This window comes from Rhinichthys klamathensis, unplaced genomic scaffold (genome assembly GCF_029890125.1).
Source record: "Rhinichthys klamathensis goyatoka isolate OS25496 unplaced genomic scaffold, OSU_Roscu_1.1 h1tg000693l_1, whole genome shotgun sequence".
In the NCBI taxonomy this organism is placed as follows: domain Eukaryota; kingdom Metazoa; phylum Chordata; class Actinopteri; order Cypriniformes; family Leuciscidae; genus Rhinichthys; species Rhinichthys klamathensis.
Genome location: NW_026607120.1, coordinates 768,231 through 782,736, shown reverse-complemented (window position 1 = coordinate 782,736; position 14,506 = coordinate 768,231). Strand labels below are relative to the sequence as shown.

Sequence of the window (14,506 nt, the reverse complement as noted above, 5' to 3'; positions counted from 1 at the left end):
GAAACATGAGCACCGATTTGCACCATTACTTAACTGAAGTTATTAGAAAAGTCTACCTTAATTTCTTACCCATAATCTTCTGAACAAACAGAACGATTACATTTACCCATTAGCATGCTGCCTGCTCAATACACATTACATTTGCATTCATTAGTTTATCAAGGGTTTGTAAATATGACAAAAAAGTATTGCATCCAATGTAAAAAAAAAACAGCAAATAAAAAAACAACAACACTTATTCATTTGAACAATTGTAAACACAGCTAGATAACACCATGGGAAATAAACAGCCACATTTATAATGGACAATTGAAGCCTTTTGAAGCTTTTTAAAAAGGAAAAAGTTGCTAATTTGGTTGTTTGTGCTTGTTCTTCTTCCCTCTCTAAAGGCTACCAGACTCGCACTCTATCATGCACCAGGGGTGTTCAGAGATATTTTGAAAGGTGACCTGATTCTGTGACACAGTGACTTAGTAGCCATAATTTGTTTTTAAAGCAGTAGTTCATCCAAAAATCTAAATTCTGTCATCATTATACTCTAATCTCATGTAATTCCCTACCTGTATGATTTGCTTTAGTTCATAGAACACAAAAAAGAGAAATTTTGTTTTGGTTGCTTTTTTCATGCCAAAAACATCTCAAGCTCCAAAACAACAACAACAAAAAAAAAAAACTATATTTTAAAGGTCCCCTGACATGAAATTTTCACTTTCCGAGGTTTTTTAACATTAATATGAGTTCCCCTAGCCCAGGGGTAGGCAAGTTCGGTCCTAGAGAGCCGCTATCCTGCAGAGTTTGGCTCCAACACTGAAAAAAACCTCTCCTGCCCATAGCCTTAGTAATCCTGAAGACATTGATTAGCTTGTTCAGGTGTGTTTGATTAGGGTTGGAACTAAATTCTGCAGGACAGCGGCTCTCTAGGACCGAACTTGCCTACCCCTGCCCTAGCCTGTATATGGTCCCCCAGTGGCTAGAAATGTCAATCGGTGTAAACCGAGCTTTAGCTATCTTTCTCTGCCTTTGAGAAAATGAAAGCTCAGACGGGCTGATCTTGAATCTCCTCCGTATGACGTTATATGGAGGAAAGGTAACCTCCCCTTTCTCTGCTTTGCCCGACCAGAGAATTTGGCTCGCCCATGAGAAAATTAGCTAGAAAGTACGAACGCGCGAGCGCGATTTGAGTTTTTCCTCGAGAGATATCATGGCTTGCAAACGAGTGAAGCATGGCAGTTGATCAGTGTTTGGATGTACAAATGAACACAAAAGTATTTTTTAGTTCCTTCATCCGAGCCTCTGAAGAAACAGTGGGTTAATTTTATTTTCTCTGGAAATGCGCCGACACAACTTCCCAAAGTTTTGTATGGTCCAAACATTTCACCGACGACTGTTTCCTCAACTCGATGAACGTCTGAAAATAAATCGATTGAGCTACCAAGCAAAAATTTCTGATGTGTAGGCTAATTGTTCAAGTTCAGACAGGTAAGTTAATCCTTCTCTCAAAATCGTTCAATCAGTAAGTCAAGCCAGTGACTAAAATATCAACTTCACATCGTTTCTTTTAGTAGGATGAAAATAATCTTATTTAAATTGTGAACAAATTATACAGAAAGCGATCAAAGAACAATCTTTCCACACAGCGCGAGTTTATCTGGACAACTCGTTATGAAATCAATGACGCACGTTACACTGCACAACGAAGCTCTTACTGTATATATACAAATTATAGGCAAGACAAGTAGTTTGTAGAATCAATTTTTAATGCGCATGTGAACGCCATCAGGTCACAGGTTCGCGTTTAAAGTCTGTTTAGAGAGAACGCCGTCGTCTTAGTGGCCCCTAATGTAATAACAAATGATAATTTTGCTGGAAGTGAATCAATCAAAACCAACTTTAGCTGGAAAAAAACATTATTCAAAAATCGCTATAAAGCCAAGCCAATCTCTGTTACCTTAAATTGTATGTTTATCTCTGTAAAGCTGCTTTGAAACAATCTCCATTGTTAAAAGCGCTATATAAATGAAGATGACTTGACTTGACTATATCGTCGTGTTTGCATTGGTGAAAGCATTAGAGAGAGTGCAGAAACTGCGTTGCAATGATAAGATCTTTATTCTCGCGATCAACAGACTGAATCTGCTTGGTCAATGCTCATCACGGCAACATTTTATGTGATGGGAATAGATCTAAATACTTTAAAAACTTCTCACGATACGTTAATCTCAATAGCTGTAATAGTAAAAACGTATAATAGCTGTAGTAAAAGTATTTGAGAGAGTTTCACATGTAATGCGTAGCTATTTCATATGCAAGCATGTCAGCCAATCACAGCAGTGGCTGGCTACACTGAATCCCACAGCAGACACGCCACTTCAAACAGAGCGTTCAAATCAGAGGCTAAAATCAGGCTAGGAAAAATGCCTTTTATTTCTAAATTATGACTATTTTTTATCTAAAAAACATACTAACATTATAAGGGCAACCCAGGAAACATTATAAAATAATAAAATAACTCTATGTCAGGGGACCTTTAAACAATTGTAAGTAAAAAGAACATTATTTATTTAAAATATATTTTTTGTGACATTTTTAATGTCTTAACTCTCATTTTTGATTAATTTATTTCCTTGCTGAATAGAAGTATTAATTTCAGTAAAAAATCGTACTGACCCCAAACTTTTGAACAGTGTGTATTATCTGTTCTGTTTTATCTGACAGAAAGACATTAGAGGAGATTTGCTCTCTTCTCATATGCAAACTAACATGTTCCCAGCAGCCAACCCTTGACTGAAGTGTTGATTTTAATTGATGGCTTTAATTTGGAGAGAACCATCTGTCAGTTTCTTGTAATTAGATGTCTTACAAATCCTCCAATGTATTTTTTTTTTAGTTCTTTCCAAATCCTCATTCTATCCTTTTTTATTTTGTTTTATTTTTTTATTTGTTGGCTTTTCCCCTTTATTATATAAGTCTAATTACGGTTTTCTTAAGTGAGTCCAATAATTCACTTTTAATGAGTTGACATCATTGACCAGATTTATTATTCCTAGTGCTAGTACAATGTTCATCCATCAACCAAATGAACAGTAACCATGCTTTGGCTCAAGCTCAGGCCACTAAAGGGAGCTTCAAACCTCTGTGCCAAGCTTTCCTACCGGCCCTCCCTGTGTCTTGTGTGTGTGTTTTCATCTCTCTCTCTTTATCAGTATACTGCTCTCTCTCTCTCTCTCTCTCTCTCTCTCTCTCTCTCTCTCTCTCTCTCTCTCTCTCTCTCTCTCTCTCTCTCTCTCTCTCTCTCTCTCATCTCTCTCCTCTCTCTCTCTCTCTCTCTCTCTCATCTCTCTCTCTCTCTCTCTCTCTCTCTTTCTCTCTGGGAGGAGAAGTGTCAGGATTACTGTAACAGCGAGCACCACATGAGATGCTGCTGGCCTGTATCGAAGCATCCACAACACATGATTCAGTAGCCAAGAAGTGAGAGGGAATGAGAAATAGAGGATAGGATGAGCTTAAGTATGACACTGACAGGACCAGGCGTAAATAGGCAAAATTATCCTGTAATACGCCTTGTAGAGCATCCCGTACAAGGCTAAAAGTGTTGCTGTCTGTATAAAAAGATAATTTGCCCTTTTGAAACCATACTCCCTTTGTTATATAGCACTTTGCTTCGGTACCTACCTTTACTGTATACAGTAATTTTTTTCCCCTCATTATGACTTTTCTCTCTTTTCATCATTGTTTTCTATGTTCTACACAAAACAGTGCAACTGTGTTTTTAGTGCGTTGAGAGACTGGATTAACAAGCAGAAAGAAAATATGCAGGAATCAGTGTATTGGTGTCTGGGTTCTTTAAACCACCAGTACATAGATGGTTTACTAGAGCATAAAAAGTAGGGATACACCAATATAAAAAAATGTAATGGCTGATAAATTACATACTAATAAATAATTGTAAATATATATTTTTTAAATTGAGGGTTTTCTCATGTGAGGGTTGTGAGCGAAATGACAGCAACAACAACAAAAATACACGTAAAAATAGGGACAATTAAATATATAGTATAATTAAATTAAATGATATATATACACACACACACACACACACACACACACACACACACACACACACACACACACACACACACACACACACACACACACACACACACTCACACACAATAATAGTATATACTGATACCAATAAATTAAAAACAACTTTAACATTGGCTGATTACTGATATTGTTTTTTGTTGGTTTTAACTGAAACTTGTATTTATCCTGCTTGATAAATCCCATCATAAAGGTAGCAACACTCACCTCTTTCTGGGCTCTGTTCTTCATCTTGGACTTTCTTGTTGTCTGTTATGTCCTTGTGTGATACTAGAAAGAGCACCACCTCTCCCTTCTCATTCTTAATGGGCACGATATCCAGAAGACACCAGAACTGAGTTCCTGTCACAACATAATATCTGCCGTCAGAGTTAACATTAAATGTGAACATTCAATATTGACACGCAATAAGCATTTACTGAGCCTTATATTTAGACCAGACTTCATGTTTAAAATGTACTATAGATCCATAAATGGCTTGATAAGACCTTTTCTGCGTATTGCTTTTAGTCTAAATCAGAACTAGCTTTTGTTTTTCTCAAATGGCTGTACTACCTACATTTCCCATGAGCCAAGATATAGTGCTGCAACAACTAATCAATTAAATTTAGAAGTAAACAGTCAAGAATTAATTGGGTCTTTTATGTTCAGCACAGAGAATCTCCATCAGTGACGTCACATTGCAATAGTCAAAACCTTATTTCAATGAGGAAAAACAGAAAATGGTGGAGTTCACAATGCGAGTCGCAATGCAAAACATTCAACAACAAGGTTTGGGAATACTCCATTTTATAAATATTTTAAATTAATCTTTTATTTAATGAGCATATAGATTTGTGTAGATCCAGATTTAATGTACATGTATATAAAACACCATTTTATTTTACTGTCAGGTATTTATGTAAACTGATGTTTGATGTGCTGCTTCTCTCTAAGTTTATACATTAGTCTTTTGACAGGTGAGCAGAACATGTCTTGAATGCTGAGATCAGAATTCACTGTTGTGTGTCTGTGTTTGTGTGCGGATATGTGTGCCTTCTGTAGGTTCAACGTTCTGCAGCTGCTCAACATTATGCCACAGCATCATTCCATGCCTCATTAAATCAAAACGGAGGGAAACGGAAAGAAAGAGGTAGGAGGTTGGAGTCCCTATTGATACACAGTTCTGTGTGTGTGTGTGTGTGTGTGTGTGTGTGTGTGTGTGTGTGTGTGTGTGTGTGTGTGTGTGTAAATCACCAAACCCTATCATTAGGCACAGCTTAAGTCAAGAGAAGTAAATTCAATAAAAAAAGAATACATTTGATTGAACCAGCAGAGACCATAGACCATATAATACAATGAGCAATATGTTCAAAACAAAGCACTTAATAATGCCTAAAAATCGCAACATGGCAACCTATGAATAAAGCATGTGCTGCTGACAATAGCTAAATACAATATATGAATGTGTGCCACATGCTGTAAACAGCTAAATAAACATTGATTAAACAGCTACTAGTTTGACAGTACAATGGATGCAAGGTTGTTATGATGATTATTGGCCTGAAGGGTCAGCAATCATTTTTAAACCTCACATAAGAGCTCTTTAATACACTAAAATAACTACCATTGTATCTCAAAGTAACTGTGCATTATTTATTGCTGTTTTCAGTTTACAAAATGAAAAAGTTTGTGCCTCGAGTTTGCTCAATCAAAACTCACTTTCGGACGTGCCTAATAGTCATTCCTGCCAACTCATTCAACACTCCAGTTATTCCAAAAGTACTGTCTGCCGAGGGTTTCATAAAGGCAACAAAATGTATGTTTCTGATGTATTTTGCTGAAAAGCATAGAGTATAACAAATAAAACAAATTGAAAATATAACGGTGATCTGATGGCAGTAGTTCTCAAGTAAATAGCAGTACAGTGATGATAACAGTTCTTTCTCGAGTCAAGAGTTGGTTAATTGTTACAGCTCTCGGGTCACCAGTACATTAAACTAAGGAAACAGTTCACACTCAGACATGCCTGCGAAGAACTGACAAGCTGCTGATACATCATGTGTAAACCATGCAGTTGACTTAAATTTTGAGTTTTTTTTAAACAGTTCGTTGAAATGAACTGTCTGAAAGATCCAGATTCCCTTTCGAGAGGTTCCTCCTATTGCGTAAGTAGCTTACGCTATGGGAAAACTCCTTTTCTCGAGAAATATTGAAGTCTTTATGTAAAATGCATTGCAGCTGCACAGCATACAGCAATGAGCGAGGCAGCTCAGTCATTGGCTGTGCTGCGGCAACTGCACGAACCTATGACGGGGCGACTCTGAACCCGCTTCCAATGAGCGTGCTTCGCGCCCGCGCGCGTCAGAGCCCGCCAAGATGGGCGTGGCCAAGGGCTATATATTGGGCGCCCCGTCGTCTGAGTTCTTTACATTTAATCTCCTTTAGCAAAGACCTTCTCTTCGCTGGATCCTCCGGATTTTTGGAGTCTTTTCACCGCCGCCGTCGACAAGCCTACAGCAGGACTGCTTCGAGGACGCTGGCGCCTTCAGCCGCCTTCGATCGACTTCTGCTAAGCCATCCGGCGCGCATCACCTATATCCTTTCAAAGCTACCAGTGTTCGCCCCCGCGACACTTTTCTAAAAGAGCAAATTAACTGGGCGTTGTTTCAAATGCCTTCCTGCGCCTCGTGTCGAGGCCCTCTTCAGGACGGGGATCGTCACATCATTTGCAACCGCTGCCTGGGACCGGACCACGCAGAGGCTGCCCTTACTTGAGGCGGATGCCCCGAGTGTGACGCCCTGGGCCTCACCGAGCTGCGCGCTCGCTTCGCCGCTTTCGCGGCGAAAGAGCCCACCTCCCCCGTGCTACCATCCCCTCTGGTCGAGCCGCGCAAGAAGAAGCGCCGCTCACAGAGGCCGCCAGAGCACGCGGTTTGCAGTGATGTCACGCCGGGCCAATCCCCGTGTGCTTCACCACCACCCGAAGACTCCCCGCCGCCAGTCCAGTTCACACAGGCGGACCAGCACCCCTCCAGCAGAGCGATGGGTCTCGTCTCGTTTGGCGCGTCAGGGGATGACGACGAAAAGGATGACCGCTTTCCTTTGATGCTGCATCCGACGACTGGCCGGGCTCGTCCTTCGACCCCGCGCCATCGACGTTAGCGGGCACGAGCGTGGGCTCCAGCATGGACTCGGAGATCGTCCGCATCCTGTCTAATGCCGTGGAAGACCTCGGGCTCGATTGGTCTTCCCCGGAAGAACCCGCCCGCAGCCGACTGGACGAGTGGTTCCTGCAGGGGCGCCGGCAGGCTCCTCGGCAAAGGCCCTCCCCTTTCTTCCCGGAAGTTCACGACGAACTCACGAAGTCGTGGAAAGCCCCGCACTCCGCTCGCCTGAAGCCTTCTTTCTCTTCGTCGCTCTCCTCTGTGGACGGCGCGAAAGAAAGAGGCTACGAGGGGACTCCGCCCCTCGAGGAGGCTGTGGCCAATCACCTGTGCCCACCCTCCACCGCTGGATGGAAAGCCAAAGGTTATCATCCCTCGAAGCCTTGCCGATCTACCTCAGCTCTCGCCGGTCGCGCATACGCCGCCGCCGGCCAAGCTGCGTCAGCGCTTCACTCCATGGCTGTCCTCAAAGTGTTTCAAGCCAAACTTCTCCGCACCATGGACGAGTCTGGACCTGATCCTGAGGCATTCAAGGATCTGCGCAGCGCCACCGACATAGCACTGCGAGCCACAAAAGCCACCGCCCAATCCATCGGCCGTGCCATGGCTAACCTGACTGTCCTTGAGCGCCATCTGTGGCTGACGCTAACAGAGATGAAGGATGCAGATAAGGCTCACCTGCCGCGCAGCTCGCTCACCTGCAAACAAACGCCGTTTTTACGGCGACACACAGAAATCACAAAAAGAGCCATTTTCTGTCTGTGTCATTAAAGGGTCACGTGTCCACACTAAAGTGCGCATTCCCACATATCAAAACTGTCAAAACAGTGCCAAGTGCTTCCCCAGCTCAGGCTGGACGCCCCATAAATGTAGATTGTGTGCCCACTGTCATGTATGCACCACTACACATAAGCACTGTTCCCACAGTTATAAACACTTCCCCAGTAAAAGCGGGAAATTCTATAAGAGTAGCGCGTGTGCCCGCTGTTATGCACGCACCCCAACTCACAAACACTGTTTATATGGCCAAAAACCTCCCGCCACGAGCGGGAAGTTTTATGAAAGTGGCGCGCGTGCCTACCACAGTCTATGCACCCCCACCCATAAGCACTGTTCATACAGTCTTAAACATTTCCCCAACTCACACTGTGAGCATTACGGATGTGGCGAGCGTGCCTGTAATCTCACACGCACCCCTGCACTCGGCATTCAACAAAGCTGCTCAGCGCGCGCCCGCGCCTCTGAGAGCTGTAAGCTCAGTATTAGCACAGGGCGATTTGCTGGCGGGAGCCATACGTCACTGCGACACGCCCCCAGCCAGCATTCAGCCCATATCTGTGCGAGCGAAAGCTTGGGAAAATATCCCCGGCATGCCGAAATGGGTTTTGAACATAATAAAACACGGTTACTCGCTTTAATTCGCTCGCAGACCGCCCCGCTTCACGGCGGTGGTCGAGACGAAAGTTAGAAAAGATGTTTCACATGTTCTACGCGCCGAGGTGCTCAAACTGATAGAGAAGGGCGCTATAGAAACAGTCCCTCCCTCTATGAGCGAGGCAGGTTTTTACAGTCGCTATTTTCTCGTCCCGAAGAAGGATGGTGGTCTCCGCCCCATTCTAGATCTCAGACATCTGAACAAAGCTTTAATGATTAGCTCGTTCAGAATGTTAACAACCAAGCATATCCTCGCGCAAGTTCGCCCGGGGGATTGGTTTCTATCAGTGGATCTGAAAGACGCTTACTTTCACATTCCGATAGCGCCTCATCACAGGCCATTTCTGAGATTCGCTTTCGAGGGACAGTCATACCAGTACACAGTACTACCATTCGGCCTGTCACTGGCACCCCGTACATTCACGAAATGTATAGATGCAGCACTTTTCCCCCTGAGACAACGGGGAGTGCGAATACTGAATTATCTCGACGATTGGCTAGTCCTAGCACAATCAGAGAGCCAGTTAGTGACACACAGGTCTTGGATTATCAGTCATCTAGAATGCCTGGGTCTAAGAATCAATTTTGCAAAGAGCATGCTATCCCCCAGCCAGAATATTTCTTTTCTGGGAATAGTGCTAGACTCAGTGCAGATGACGGCGCGCCTCTCATCAGAGCGCGCGCTCACTATCCGGCGCCTTGCAACATCGTTCAGAGCGGGCGCGCGCGCCCCCGTCAAGCGATTTCAAAGGATGCTCGGTCTCATGGCCTCGGCATCAGCTGTACTCTAGCTAGGATTGTTGCACATGCGTCCTCTCCAACGCTGGCTCAAAAGCCGTGTCCCCACTCACGCGTGGCGCTTGGGCCACTTTTTAATCAGAGCGAATCACGGCTGCATAAAAGCCCTGACGCCTTGGAAAGCTGTCGACTGGTATCAGTCCAGTGTGAGTTTGGGCGTGAACACAAGGAGAAAAATGATCACGACAGATGCCTCCAAAATAGGTTGGGGGGCCCTTTACGAGGGCAGGCCTGTCTCCGGCTTGTGGTCAAACCCGGAGAAGCGCCTACATATAAACTGTCTGGAATTGAAAGCGGTCGCTTTGGCTCTCAGAGCCCTGCTTCCGCACCTGAAGGACGAGCACGTCCTGGTCCGAACGGACAACATGACGGTAGTCTCGTATATAAATCGTCAGGGTGGACTCAGGTCGAGCTCCCTGCACTCGATGGCCAGGGAACTCATCCTATGCTCCCAGCGCAACCTGCGCTCGCTGAGAGCAGCGCATGTGCCAGGTGTTCTGAACCAGGGAGCGGACATGCTGTCCAGAGACAAAGTTCTCCCAGGAGAATGGTCTCTCCACCCCCTGACGATTCAGTGGTTATGGCAAACCTTTGGCAGAGCAGAGGTCGACCTCTTTGCCTCCAAGGAAAATGCGCACTGCCCTCTCTTCTTTTCAAAGAGCACAGACGCGCTCGCCCAAATCTGGCCGAGCCGCCCGCTGTATGCCTTCCCTCCGGTCGCGATGCTACCTCAGGTCATCAGTCGGATCAGGGAGGAGAAATGTGCAGTGCTCCTGGTAGCCCCACTCTGGAAGAACCAGACGTGGTTTCCAGAACTGATCCAGATGATGCAATCTGCCCCATGGCCGATTCCGCTGAGGCTAGACCTCCTCAGGCAGGCCAACGGGATGATCCTCCATCCCCGCCCCGATCTGTGGGCCCTCCATGCATGGCCCCTCAACGGGTTCCCGGGAACCTCCCCAGTGGAGTGTTGAGAACCATCACTGAGGCGCGAGCGCCCTCTACGAGGCGCTTATATGCCCAGAAATGGAAGGTGTTCAGTGACTGGTGTAAATCCAGGAACCTGAACCCTGAGACATGCGAGATACCGAGTGTGCTCGTTTTCTTACAAGAGCTGTTGGAGGCAGGCCGCACCCCCTCCACGCTCAAATTATATGTGGCTGCCATAGCGGCATCACACGACCCTGTGGAAGGACGCACACTAGGTAAAAACTACCTAGTTGTTAGTTTCCTGAGGGGGGCCAGGAGGATGAATCCCCCACGTCCCCCCTCAGTGCCGATCTGGGACCTAGCAACGGTCCTGGACGCACTCAAAAGTGCCCCGTTTGAACCCCTCCGAACTGTGAACCTTAAACAGCTCTCGCTCAAAACTGCTCTCTTGCTGGCTCTCACCTCGGTCAAGAGAGTGGGCGACCTGCACGCGCTGTCATCAAGCGCTGCCTGCCTGGAGTTTGGACCTAACGACAGCAGAGTTGTCCTCAGGCCAAAACACGGGTATATTCCTAAAGTGCTCTCTACACCCTTCAGAGCCCAGGTGATATCTCTGACCGCGCTATCGTCTCTAGCAGACGAAAGCTACGCTAATTTACTCTGCCCGGTCAGGGCGCTCCGAGTATATTTAGAACGTTCTGCCCTGTTCAGACAGACAGAGCAATTGTTCGTATGCTTTGGCGCCCGCACCAAAGGTCTCGCTGTTTCAAAGCAGAGAATATCGCGCTGGATAGTTGATGCTATAGCGCTGGCTTATGAAGCCAAGGGCCTTCAGTGCCCCTTGGGCATCAGAGCTCACTCTACGAGAGGCATGGCCTCCTCGTGGGCGTGGTCGAGTGGGATACCCATTCAAGATATTTGTGCGGCAGCAGGCTGGGCCTCACCGTCAACATTTATCAGGTTTTATAACCTACAGGTCCCCTCATTGCACTCCAACATACTGTCGGTCTAACTATGCATAGGCTGGAGTGTGTACATGCTGAGCATTATCTCCTCCCTTATAGGGTCCGTCTCTGACTGACTTAGAGGATTTTTCATGCATATCAGTACATAAAAATGTGCTTGTGTGTTTTCTCTGGACGCCCATTGGGCCGTTCCACATTGTCCCTTATAAAGCCCGCCTTCGGCCGGCTTGTTGGATAATTACTTTGCTTAAAGGCTCAGGCATCTGCCTCCGGCTTAATAGAGCGAAGTCAGCACGCACAGCGTTTTACATGGTGTTCCCATAGCGTAAGCTACTTACGCAATAGGAGGAACCTCTCGAAAGGGAACGACTCGGTTACTAACGTAACCTCGGTTCCCTGAGAGGAGGGAATGAGTATTGCGTAAGCTACCGTGCTTGTGCTTGGTCAGTTCGCTTCAGTCGATTGAACCTAAAGAACTCAGACGACGGGGCACCCAATATACTGTATAGCCCTTGGCCACGCCCATCTTGGCGGGCTCTGACGCGCGTGGGCGCGAAGCACGCTCATTGGAAGCGGGTTCAGAGTCGCCCCGTCATAGGTTCGTGCAGTTGCCGCAGCACAGCCAATGACCGAGCTGCCTCGCTCATTGCTGTATGCTGTGCAGCTGCAATGCGTTTTACATAAAGACTTCAATATTTCTCGAGAAAAGGAGTTTTCCCAAAGCGTAAGCTACTTACGCAATACTCGTTCCATCCTCTCAGGGAACCGAGGTTACGTTAGTAACCGAGTCGATCTGACTTCCCATCACTAATACTTATGTAAACACCTAGTTTTATCAATGCCTTCTCAAGCGTTGTAATAGTAACCACTGGATTAATAAGGATTACTTTTATGCTGCCCTTATGTGTTTTTTGGTAACCATCCACTTGCATTGTATGGATCTACAGAGCTGTGGTATTTTCTAAAAATCTTTCTTGTTCTAAAAAGAAAGTCATACGCATCTGGGATGCCATAGCATAAGGGTGAGTAAATATGAACTATTCCTTTAAAGGAGAACTCCGGCGCAAAATTAACCTTTGGTCTAATAAAACATTGGTACCTAGTCAACCGTTCTCTGAGATTTGTTTTCATGATAATCGAATGTAAAGAGTTTTATCTCTAAAAACTGTTTAGCGTATAACGCTAGTAATGGGGGCATATAAGTAAAAAGAAATACCTAGTTTATACCACTAACAAGGCTCAAAATAGCCCCATACGAACACAGTAACATAATGAGGGTCCCTACATGCAAAACGAAGCATTGAGAACTTTGTAAGTGTACAGACCGTTTAATAAGAAGATAAAGATAAAGACAGTCCACTTCGTGTATACAGACAGGAGCCATCTTTGGAAAACAGTCTCGACTAATCAAACCACGAACGACGTGCTAAGTGAGCTGAACTGTATGAAGTTCAGTGAACTTCTGAACTGTATGAATGGCGTTCGTGGTTTGATTAGTCGAGACTGTTTTCCAAAGATGGCTCCTGTCTGTATACACGAAGTGGACTGTCTTTATCTTTATCTCTTATTAAACGGTCTGTACACTTAAAAAGTTCTCAATGCTTCGTTTTGCATGTAGGGACCCTCATTATGTTACTGTGTTCGTGTGGGGCTATTTTGAGCCTTGTTAGTGGTATAAACTAGCGATTTCTTTTTACTTATTATATGCCCCCATTACTAGCGTTATACGCTAAACAGTTTTTAGAGATAAAACTTTTTACATTCGATTATCATGAAAACAAATCTCAGAGAACGGTTGACTAGGTACCAATGTTTTATTAGACCAAAGGTTCATTTTGCGCCGGAGTTCTCCTTTAAAGTCCCTGTAAAGGCAATTTAAAAAAAAAATTCTAAACACATTATAAATGTTAGAAATGTATTGCTAAAACATATTACAAAGACTGTGAACTGTGAAGTACTGAATTGTGGAGTTAGACCGTTAAACAGTTTTTCACCATTGCTATTTTCCGGATTTTCTGGGCGGGGCTAAAACAGGGCTCGATGACGCACTGGAGCCCCTGAGCTCCTGGACACGCCCCTACTTGATGACGCACTGGAGCCCCTGAGGCTGGCCGCTCCTAACAATATTATAGAGCACATTCACATCAGTTTGCCGCTCAATCGCGAGTTACTGTCAGTACTATTATTCGTAACACAGCCTACAGATTGCTAGCTACTAGCTATGCCTTCGTCACGGAAATGCGTACTACCTGGAAGCGATCACCGGATCACATACAAAACAGATCGGTGTCCTTGTTTAAATTTCCGAAAAACGATTACATCAAGAAGAAGTGGATTAATTTTGTGAAGAGCCACCTTGATGGAGAGCTGAGGATCACCGCCAAAACCCGCCTCTGTAAGTGATCATTTTACACGGGATAGTTTTATAAACTTTCGTCGGAGATAACTGTCTGGGATTCACTGATAATCCGCTGTTACTGGTGAATGGGGCCGAACCGACTCCCGCCTCAGCCTTCATCCTCCCGTCGCGCCGACAACTGGTGCCATCATCGGCAGTGCGTGCCCACCGTGCGAGCATCCATTCCGGCTGTAGAGTTGAGTGTGGCGAGTCGACGGCAGCTTTCCCGCGAGTGGGCGTGGTTTCAGCGCAGCCAGTGGACACGCCCCCAGCGTTTGAGAGCAGAGATTACTGCTCATTTTTTCAAGATTTTGATAGCTTATTTTATGTACTTGCTGGCTTTTTTTATCATTCAAATTTGGCTGGGTGACTAATAACTAATTTTTCTGTGGTGTGACAAACTCAAAACACATACTTAATTTTGACTTTACAGGGACTTTAAGTTCGAATAGCATCGCTCCCCAACATTGCCCAAAACATTGTTAAAACGTTTAATATAATGGACATTTAATAAAAAAAACATTTACAAAGCAGTCCTTTAAATGCTATCCCTAAGACATTTTAATTCTAACCAGTTATTTCAGCAGTATAAAATGACTTCTTTTGAGTCTTCATTGTATGATCGTCTTTTTAATTGGTGTATTTTATGTTTTATTTCAAAGAGATAATTGAATGTGCATTTGACAGTCTGTTGAGCTCTTCATCTCACTGACAGTCTCTCAATGCAAAAT

The 14,506-nt window shown here is 44.7% G+C and overlaps 1 protein-coding gene across 1 annotated transcript in view; it reads right to left on the bottom strand.

Annotated features, from left to right (window-relative positions):
• The window catches only part of kcnh3 (potassium voltage-gated channel, subfamily H (eag-related), member 3), a 208,873-nt gene that overhangs the window by 43,212 nt on the left and 151,155 nt on the right, over window positions 1-14,506 (bottom strand). Inside the window, exon 3 of the mRNA XM_056242113.1 lies at window positions 4,312-4,446. Coding sequence (XP_056098088.1) covers window positions 4,312-4,446 — 135 coding nt within the window. The remainder of the gene's footprint in view (window positions 1-4,311; window positions 4,447-14,506) is intronic.